Below are 11,222 nucleotides of genomic sequence, written 5' to 3'. Positions count from 1 at the left end.
TGGGAATGTGACTGAAGATATTTGTAATGAAAAAATATATTTCTTGGGGAAACAGAGAAATACATAACACAATTGTCTTCTGTCCAAAATCGAGAAAAAATGCAGAAATCCTAAACTCTTTCATCCAGATGGATGAGAAATCACATTTTTTGGACAACCATGATGAAATAAATTAAAACGTGGTTAAAGATATTTCCATGCAAAAATATATTTCACTGGAAAACAGAAAAATACAATAGACTACAGTGTTCCTCCAAAAACACTAAAGCAAATATCCTATATTTGTGGTTTTTCATTTACAATGCAGGAAAAATACCCATGAAAAATGAATAATTGAATGACAATGTATTTAAATGTACTTACCATAAAAAAAGTATTTCACTGGGAAAAAAAGCAAAACACAAGTAAGTTTACAGTATGTTTGGTTTTTTGTTGAAGAAGTATAAAAAATGTTTTAAAACCCTGAATCTGTGGGTTTTCTGTGTTCGACTACATTCATAAAATAATGTATTTCACTGGAAAAAAGCAAAATTTGTAAGTCTACTAAAAGTTTACTTCTTTAGTCCAAAATTTTTTAATATGTGTGTTTGCCTTAAAGTGCATCAGAAATCGTGTTTATTCAACAACACTGACGAAAATCAAGTTTTACGTTTGGTTGCTCAGAAGGGCAATCCACATTTCTAAAATGATTTCTAAAAGTAAATTCTTGTTTTAACCCTGCTGTTGTCTTATGCATGCACCCCATGTCCTCAGGGTAAAAAATGACCCAGAGTCCCAGTGAGAAAGCCACTTGATTGAATTTTAAACTTAAAATCATGTAAACTCCAGACAGAAAGGCTTGAGATCTTCTTGCTGGGAGGCAGCAGTGCTATCACTGTACCATGATGCTGCCCGCCAAATAATTAAAATAGAAACATTTAAAACAGCGTTATTACAGAAAACTTGACTGTAATAATTTTAATAATGCCATAAATCCTTTCATGGTGTTGTGATTATTATCTTGGAATAGGTATTTATGAATACTCTTATGCCACTTAAAAAGGTTTGCAGTGCCCCCGTGTGGTCATTCTCAGTATTGTGACATTGTGTGGGAAGTTTGTGGAAGGCCCTGGTTGCAGAGGGAACTTTAAAATTGCTTAGGTCACAGACTGCAGTATACAGTTTAAATAAATGCCCAGTGTTTCCACCTGCTCATCAGCTCTAAATGAACTTGTTCTGCCCCCATCTCATGATCTTCATGGGCTTTATTCACAACAATAAAAATCATGCTCAACAGCCTGTTGTATGAGGTCCTCCCAGCACCTGCTGTCTAAATAAATGCTGTGATGACAGACTCAAAGTCACAAAATGCAGTAATTTCAGCAGCAATTTCCAAATTTATTGAGACTGATTGGTTTTGCGAGTAATAGTCAAGCTAATCCCACTAACATGAAGTTAAGAAGAGACTGAGGCAGCCATTGACGTGCCTTCAGAAGGACAGGAGTTTCATGTTTCAACTAGAAAAAGGTCAAATGATCAGAATTATCATATACAGAAAATCAGTACAATGCACTGTTATCTTCTCCCACTAATTGTAACTAAATTGTTCTTCATTTATTCAACACTTCTTCATTACAAACACAGGTTTATAGTAATTATCATAAAGTCATATTGAACAATATTCCCCACAGAGAACTATAACAGTTTCAAGGGCAGTTCTTTTTTATCAAAAGATACCTCGAAACGTGAAAAAAATAAACAATATACCATGTTCATATATACGCGAAGATAAACACACAGCACTCTTATTCAAGAACAAAATCTAAAATAAAAGTAGAAATTTGAAATATTATATAGTCTTGAAATTACCATGTCTATGGCTTAATGATTTGCACATATGTATCAAGCTAAACAGGCTAAAACCAGGATCCGATATCTCGTCTTAAATTTGTTCCACCTTCAATATTGCAATATTGTTCCAGTTCTGTAGTATATAAAATTAACCAGCAGTGTGCAGATTTTTAACATAGCTTTGGTATAACAAGCGAACACAAATGTGCTATTAAGGGCTTCCAGCATGAGTATGGTGGGTCAATGTATTGACAAATTAAAAGAACAAAAACAGCCTACACTATAACCCAACAAAACACGTTATTGAGAAATCAAACGTATTTGTTATGTTAATGGTCGAGTTGATCCCACATTTTGCCAGCACCTGGGGACAAATAAAAATGTTGCTTTCCAAATGTAAAAAGAATAGAAAAAACACATATTTAAGTAAATACACCTAGGCACATTTTGGGGGGTTGGATGAATTATTCCTGAAAAGAGAATGATATCTATAATAATTTAGGTCTATATACTCCAGTACACATTGATTTGTAATATTTATAATAATATAGAAATAAAAACATTTAATTTACATATTTGTGGACTGTAAAAGCACCTGTGGTTGACCAACACTCCTACAAATACATTTCATTTCTATTACTGACAAGTTTAGAAGAACATATTAAAACAACGTCCTTAATATTTTAAAATTCCATATTTTATTTGACATATAAAAGATACAATAAATAAATCAAATAAAAGAAATTCAGATGCAAAACATAAGGAAAGAATAGTAATTGAGAATCTGATGTTCACATAAAACTCGGGAGCTTTCAGTAGGCAGAGTATTACTCGACGTTTAGCTTCGGTGTGTTTGGGACACCCGAAGCTAGGGCCGTGTTTTTGTGTGCAGAAAGGTAGCACAACCTCACTGAGCAACAATGTGTGGTAACTCAAGCAGTACCGTGGCCATGGAAATGGCACATGTCGGACCAGTGTTTGACCTGCAACTGCATAGGAAATAATCGGTTGCTAGACCATTGTTATGTAAAAAAGGGTGAATCACAGGAATTCTTTCCATAATTAGAATCACAAGTGCACTTCCAGTCAGAACACAAGGCAGACATGTCATAGGAACAAAATAAAATGAAAACCAGTGGTTGCTTAAGTATGGTACATAATCTATTTTAGATCGGGGTAACATTCACATCTTCTTTTGAGAATAATTGACTCGCCTTTCAGGATATGTTGTGTGGCCTGTCTGAAAAATCGCAGTCAACTAACTGTGTTCAACAGAAATGATTTGACTCTTTTCACAGCTGCAGCATAGATCTGAATGACACATTAGCAATAATATATTTCTTGGGTTGTTTTTCATTTTCAATCTTCATATTTTATGTAACATAATTTGTAGCCTTGCTTTAAAAGTGTTATTATTGTAGTTTCGAGAGGTATCTCTCTAAATGTTATATTTACCAACACGCCAACCTGGCCTGAGCAACCCAACTCCATATCCTTTTAGGTTACAGTGAAATCAACTGACCTGTGATTGGGATAATGACCAATAAGGCCAAAATATATAATCTTTCTCTCTCTTTCTAGCTCTCTCTCTCTCTCACACACACACACACATGCACACGTGCACGTGCACACACACACACACACACACACATGCACACACATAAAGCATCCCTACAGTGATAACTAATGAAGACCATATTCATATAAAATTGCCAAAGCCATAGTAGTCAATCTATAAAAAAGGCCCAAAAGCAATATGACTGTTCAAACAATTTGGTTCAACAGGGCGATGACCCCAATGGCAAAATAATTCTGTGCATCAAGCCGGTCTCAGTTACTCAGGGAAACTATGCAATCCGCACTGGTTCAGCAGTTCCTGTCACTTCTGAAACAATGGAGGATATAAAGTGTTCTGGTGATGGACAGTGGGCTGCAGGGCACAAATGGCCATTTTAACTTTATAGAGTTCAATATTTTGATGCTAGAGTGAATCTTTGGTGAAAAAATCACACAACATCATCGATGTTTTATTTCTATGCCTCTCAATTTCCAGTGGCTTTGTTTTTCATTTGGTTTTATCATTCATGTTAATAACATTAACGCATGTTTGCCTGGTATTAAGAATTCAGAAATATCATAGTTGCCATTATAATTGAGAAAGGCAGCCCTCCAAAGATACAACTTTGATTTGTTCTTAAATATCTTTGGACTGGAACAGTGTACCAAAAAAAAGAGAAAAAATGTTGGAAGTAATGATAAATCAGTGTTGGCATGGAAACACCCCTCATTCTCAAGACATTCCTCAGGGTCAGACTGTGAAAATGCGGCATAACATCAGTTAAAATGTGCGCAACAACCTCTAGCGGTGTATTTCCTGCATTTCCCATCTGCCCATCTGCCAAATGGTGTGTGGTACTCCGCCCACACAATCGCAGGCCTTTTCCCTCATGGTAAAGGTGATACTGTCCAGTAGACCATGCCTGAGAACTGAGACACAAGCATTACTCTGTCTTTAAGAGTTTCGCTCTATCTCTAAGGCTAACCCTTCATATAACGAGTCATGTGTATCATATGTGCATTCTTCAAACTATGAAAAACAAATCACAACGAAGCTCTGAACCTGCACACCAAAAGTGGAAACAAAAGCACTTAATGTATACATTGTATATTAGATTATTTTTGGTATAATATTCATTATTTAGTGTACGTTAGTAATATAGAAGCATGTGCTATATATACACCTTTCCAACACTATAGAACCAATAAGTTAGCTTTGCTGACTTTTTTTCCTTTTGTTGTAAAACATGTACAAATAATAATAACAGCAACAAAGAGCATGGAACTGGCACAATAAAAAGCTCTGATAGCCATGTGGCTTGCTGTCCACAACAAGGCAAAGTATAAAAGCTTTTCTTCTTTCAAAGATATAAAATATCAAAATGATACAATTAATAAAGCTTAGCATCCAGCACTTAGTAAATCAGACCAATCTCACTCCCAAAGTCAAACAAATATTCTGGCACAAACACAGAAATAATCTCAGAAAAAAAAGAAAAGAAAAAAAAAGAACAATAACTACACTACCGTTTGTGCCTTAAGGACTGGTCGGACAAAAATGGAAGGAATGTCTTATAAAACAGTAATTCCACTTAACTTTCAATAAATAAGCTTTCAACCAAAATAACTGTCAAAAAATTCACTTTATAACACATCACTCTCTGTAGGATACTTCAAGCAAAGCAGCTTGATTTTCTTTTTGTTTGTGTTTTTTTTTACATCTTTTATAATTAATAGAAAAAAATCCATACAGCTCACACTAAAGAAAAATTGAACCGCTTGGTTCTATGAAATAACATAAGGGTGCATATATATATATATATATATATTCTGTAACAACAAACAAAATAAGAATATTTAAGGAATAAAAGAACGGCCAGAGAACACCCCATTAAAGAGCAACAGGCCCTAGAATCCTAGAGCCCCGTGTAAATAAACTGTTACCAAGGGACCACCCAGTCAATATGTATGAAAACATTCTTGAAGAGAGAGAGAGGCAGATTGAAAAATGAAGAGGAAAAAAGGAAGAAAAACACCTCTTGGTCCACCTTCCCTTCTGGTGGAGCAGGACAAGTGTAAAGGAAAAGTATCACTATTTTCACCTTCTTAAAAATAAATGTCACTACAGTTTTGGAACTGGAGGGACCCAGTTTTCTTTTTCGGCAAAGAGATCAGCGGGTTCCCTTCTTTCGAGAATGGCCAGGAGACCACAGAGAGTACTGTGAACTGTGGAAAGACCCTGGAAAGATCCTTGTCCCTGCATAGCATTCACATCTCTCTCACTTCCTCTCTCTCAATCAGCCTTTCTTTTCCTCTCTCACTTGGCACACCCACTCAACGGATGTATGTGAAACCCCTCACTCCTTACAGTGCTTCTCTCCGTTTATATTTGTATTTACATGTTTTTTCTTTCGTTTTTCTCAACAGGATTTAAAACAACTATAGAAATATAAAGTAAATGGACGTGGCAGAAAAGAAAATGGCATACCTTAATTTCCAACTTTGCACAAATATATAGATATAGATATTTAACAGTCATGAGGAAAGTTATCCTTAAAGGTAGGTGCGGTCACCAAGTCATCTATGTAAATTAGACTAAAAATGTAAACCACAGAATCAGGGAATTGATAGGAATCTGGTCAACATTAAAGTGCAAGTCTGTGGCAGTTTTCTGCAAAAAAAGTGCCAAACTGCTGCCAATGATCAGACACCTAGTTTTGCAATAGATACGACTTCCCACCCCACGTACACCCCCCGCCCCACGCCACCCCCTCTGTCCCCACGCCCCACTGCTGGAGCAGCTGACTGCATGGCAAGAAGACAGACGGCACTTGTCTCGTTACCGTTCAGTGTCAAAGCATCCAAAACTCCCGCAAACATCAAATGGAGTCGACGCTTGGTGTTCAACCTCTGCAGAAGACACAGCCTCCATCTTCAAAATGTCAGATTTATACAAAACGCCAGCGTGAGACCCAGAGCATCACCTGACCCTCCAAAACAACGCACTGTGGCAAAAAAGTTTTAAAATAAACAATAAAGGAAAACAACACCTTTTCTGCCTCCATCACAGATAAGTGTGATAAGGACATTTAAATGTGCACGTGTGAATGTCGCGTCTCTTATAGTCTGTAACACTGCTGTGTTTTACCCATGGCCAGAGACTGGATTTTCATAGAGATTTCTTTAAATTACACTTATAAAAAAGAGAGAAATGGACTAAGAGATCCAGGCAAACTCTTTGTCGCTCCCCGCCTGGTTTTCCCCTTCTTGTGCCGAGTCGCTCTCCTCCTTGTCATTGTCCAACATGGCGTCCCGGTGAGGTGTTCCTGAGTCATCCTTCCACTTAGCGCTGTCCTCGTCCCCATCAGCCAGCATCTCCTCGTCGCCGTCGCCATCGCCCTCGCCCTCGCCCGTGTCGTCGGGGAAACGGTGGTCGCCGGGATAGAGCTCATCCTCGGGGGAGCCCTCCTCGCCCTCGCCCGCGTCGCCGTTGTGGTCCAGCAGGGCGGCCATGCCCCGCCCTGAGCAGTCCGCGCAGACGCCATGGCGACGGGAGCCGTGCTTGATGCCCACGCTGGCCGCCGACATGAAGACACGGCTGCACACCTTACACACGTACTTCTTATCCTTACTGTGCACCTGACAATGACAAGTGGGGGGTGAGAGGGATGGAGAGAGAAGGAGAGACGTGAGGGGAGAGAGTGGGGCGGGAGAGAAAGTTTGAAACAGAAAGAAAGGGGAGTAAGTGGGAATCTCTAGTGAGTACCAGACCACCACAAGCATACAGCTTGACCATGAGCTCCAAATCAAGCAGTGGCTTTCTCAAATATGGAGTGAGGCGGTGAGTGTGCTATCACTGCTGCACTCCCCTCCGTTCTCACTCTGAGACCGCTGGAATTTCACAGCGGTGCTTTCCCCCATAAAGCCACCGACTCTCAACGTGATTTTGGACGCCTATCATCTGCCTGAAACCAAAGCAAATTTCTGCGGCGTGCTCTCGCCAGCGTCAGATTAAGCACATGTGTCCAAGCATGTGTTCGCTGTCTGAAGACAACGTGGCTGACATGAGAGGATAGAAGACGACATCTTCATCAGTCCCTCATGTGGTGAGGTAAGAGTCAGCTCAGGGTCAGGGCTGGGCAAACTTGCAGTCTGACTGTGAATCAATCCAGTCAAATTTATAATAGCTAGATTCCTAGCTTCTATGGAGCAGTCTGAGACTGGTCGAATGGCTTTTAACTCCAGACAGGAAAGACAACTGAATGAACACTCGCATTTTAGAGGAGTACATACAAAATGCAGCACAGCACAAAATATTTGCTAAATTGAAGTCCAGAGCTTGAGATTTTGAAGTACAGTACGTTTGACATACTTCAGATTCCACCTCCCATCAGCCCCTCTGCAAAATGTCTGCCGCTCTATGCTGACTGAACGCACCCAGGTTTTTCCACACATAACGATAAGAAGCCTCGGTATTCCCTCCTGCCCTGTATGTCCCTGAGAGCTTAGAATTATAGGGTTCCGTCTGCGGATAATATAGCTTTAAGTGATTCCAGGTGCGTAAAAAGGAAAAGGACATCACAAAGGGCACCCTTACATTAATACAAATGCCAGACTATGAGAACTCAATCAATTTAAAGATATATGTCATTTTCTGGGTTTTATTTAAAAGTATTATTTCAGTTTCAGTGTTTGTTTTTGAATGGCCCAGAAAGTTGTATGCTCAATGAAGGATATTTTAAATATTTACATTAGTTTCTGACAACTAGCTTTACGGTTTTCACTAACCCTAACCCTAAAGCAAGAAAGTACACTTCAGGCAAATCCACAGCAGCTTGTGCAGGAATGTTATGCTTTCAAAGACAGTACATACGAACAGATGAATTCTATAGCATTTATTCACAATTATAAACATAAATGTTAGTTACTTGAAGGATAATCTGGCACTATACAGACACCCTGAATGGATAATTTTGCTATATAAGATGCTTTGGAATTACCAGCCAGACCTCTCCGTTTGGCAACTTCTATGAGGTTCCTACTGTGGTCAGGACAGAAGAAACCCTACCCATCTTCCAGCGCAGACTGAAAATCAACCTTTTCACATTTCCTTTAAGGATAATCATGTTATAGCCATAGAGGTGTAAAGATAGGTCCTCTGTGTAGTGGTATTTACTTGTGTTACACTACCAATTGTTGTTTTGTTTGGCTATCTTTACATTTATTGATTACAAATGGACCTACTGTGCCTTATTGCGCTTTTGTATTCCAGTGATGGACACTAATGTTCTCCACTTCTGTAAGTCTCTCTGGGTAAGGCAGGGTGCTAAGTGAATGTAATGTAATGCCACTATGCCTTTAGCTCTGGCTGTGCTAGCGTTCCTCTGTACTCACTGCTGCCCCCATTCTGCGTGGTGGCGCACTGCACTCACCAGAGTGTGCCTCTTCATGTGCTCCCGGCGGGTGAACTTCTTCCCGCAGATTTCGCAGGGGTAGGGCCTCTCCCCGGTGTGCGAGCGCATGTGCCTCTTCAGGATGCACTGGTGCATGGCCGAGAAGCTGCAGTACGGGCACTTGAACTTCTTCCTGATCACCGTGAAATCGTTCACTGAAACACAAACGACAGGAACCAAGGGGTTAACAACTGTGGAACGCCGCCTTTCCGTTAACGTCAGCATCACTTCACGTCCCACAAAGTCCGAATTGAGTCGCGGGCCCATGAGGTTTAGACCTGGAGACACTGACGACAACCGGGGGAGGCGCATAGCATTTGGATTGTTGAATTTACATACTATGGCCAGTGATCCAATGGATTGCATCTTTTACTTCCTGAAGACTGAAAGCAGAAAGTCTTTGGCACAGCAGAAACTGAAGATGCTACATTACAGGCCTGGCAGTGCATCACCAGGGAAGATACCCATATCTGGCCATGTCTATGGGTTGCAGCCTTCAGCAATCATCAAAAGCAAAGGATATCCAGCCAGTACTAAATATGATAATTTAATTTTAGATTATATTAATTTGTCCAATTACTTATGGTCCCCTAAACATGTATAAAAAGGGCCGTAATTCCTACAAGAATCCCAAAAATATGTGAATACCCACAAACTAAAGCTCTAAACTTTAACCTCATATTCATTGCTTCATTTCAAATCCAATGCGTTGGAGTACAGGACCAAAACAACAAAAATTATGGCAGACACTTATGGACTGAACCGCATTGGACCGCATACTGTCTGTATTGGAACCATATTCCACTCATAATTCATGAAGACATAGTTACAAATATGTGAAAACTATTAGCAATAGGTACTAGGCTATTAATAATATTAAAACTTAACTATAATGTACAAAACTATAAAACTTTATAAGGCTTATATACAGTACATGCAGGCCTACAAAACATATTGGCAAATGGCCAGACACCAGACTCTACGTAGAGACCGACTTTGCAATGACTGTATTTGCTTCCCCGTCATTTCATTACAGCACCACAACTCATGTGTTTAATCCCTGAAACCACCCCGAACTGACGGTTACCCTGGAAACTGCTGATCTTGAGACAGTAGGGTACCAGTTAAACGCTGAAACCGCAGGAGCTGACCAGCTCTAGGTTTATGCCTGCGAGATGCCGCTCGAGTGAAACAGGCGCGGCGGTAACCTGAGGTCAGCCCAGCGCATTTAAGCGGCATGTCCTTTTCTTATTTAGCCGCTGCTAAGCCAATTATCCTGCGGTCTAGACTTGCGTTGAGTTAAGCAGATGCAAAGAAGGTCAAACAAAGCGTTTGTATCATGGCCCCGTTTACTTTACGGCCGTGCTGCAAAACGTGGTGCGCAGCACAAGGGAGAAGACATGCTCCTCGTTTAATCCCCCCTGAAAGACTGAATTTCGACATTCGGACGAGGTAAATTCTGTAATGTGACTGAACACCTCGCTACCTCTTCATTTCCTGAGGTTTTCACACATCTCAAGAACACTGAGGACAAATCATTGTGCATCAAAGAGCATAAGAGAACCTTAAAAAATAAAAAATCAAACACTTTAAAAGGTGAATTCAAGGACAGGTTTCTAAAGCTGCTTTATCACCAGTTTATTGAATGCAGATACAAGCTACAGAGAAGTAGTTTCATATTTCTTTTTTAAAAAAAATACACATCTATCATACAAATTAAAATACTGTCTAAAATAAAGTATTTTTGTTGCTTAGGAATTTACAAAATCACAAATGCAGCACAATACAACAGTGTTAAACATTTCAAATATATTTAGCAACGATTTGTTTCTAGTACATTTCTAATACCTGCAGACCTACTCAGGAATAAAATAAGCATTTTTATTTTTTAAGCCAGTAAGAAACAAGAAATGTTGCATTTCGTTTTCCGTTTTCCTGAGGAAAGGGCAGCTGAAATTTATGGACCTTAAGAAGTGTGAGTTCCTTTTTTACTGGAACGAGCTCCTGTCATACAAAACTTACATTCAGGTCAGCACAAGCCATATATTTCATATATGGGAAAGACCATAGAGACAATATTCCATACCCCAGAAAAATACAACTGATCAAACACTGCGGAATTACTTTAGCTTATTGCCTTTGGTATGGCCACCTTTAGCAAAGGTCCTTCTTACAAACCACTCCCCACTCCCCCAACCCCCCATCCACCCCTATCCTGGACTGGAAGAATCGCAGGGCAGCCAGTTTAGCAGCCTCTGCTTCACAGTGCGTGCGTTTTACAGTAAGTACACTGTTTAAGGGCACATTTTAAATCAAAATGAAAATCTTAAGACAGGGGCTGTCCATTTCCTATGACCATGTACCCAACCGGGCACTTCTGTG

General features: G+C 39.7%; 1 protein-coding gene across 1 annotated transcript in view; it reads right to left on the bottom strand.

Annotated features, from left to right (window-relative positions):
* Positions 1-1,353: 1,353 nt before the first annotated feature.
* zbtb46 (zinc finger and BTB domain containing 46) overlaps positions 1,354-11,222 on the bottom strand; it is a 54,566-nt gene continuing 44,697 nt past the window's right edge. The window contains exons 4-5 of the mRNA XM_064298661.1: positions 8,820-8,995; positions 1,354-7,026 (exon numbers count right to left, since the gene is read on the bottom strand). Of these exons, the coding sequence (XP_064154731.1) occupies positions 6,604-7,026; positions 8,820-8,995 (599 nt within the window). The 3' untranslated portion in view covers positions 1,354-6,603. The remainder of the gene's footprint in view (positions 7,027-8,819; positions 8,996-11,222) is intronic.

This window comes from Anguilla rostrata, chromosome 11, assembly GCF_018555375.3.
Source record: "Anguilla rostrata isolate EN2019 chromosome 11, ASM1855537v3, whole genome shotgun sequence".
Lineage (NCBI taxonomy): Eukaryota > Metazoa > Chordata > Actinopteri > Anguilliformes > Anguillidae > Anguilla > Anguilla rostrata.
The sequence above is the reverse complement of the archived record's forward strand: the minus strand, read 5'-3'. Positions and strand labels throughout refer to the sequence as shown.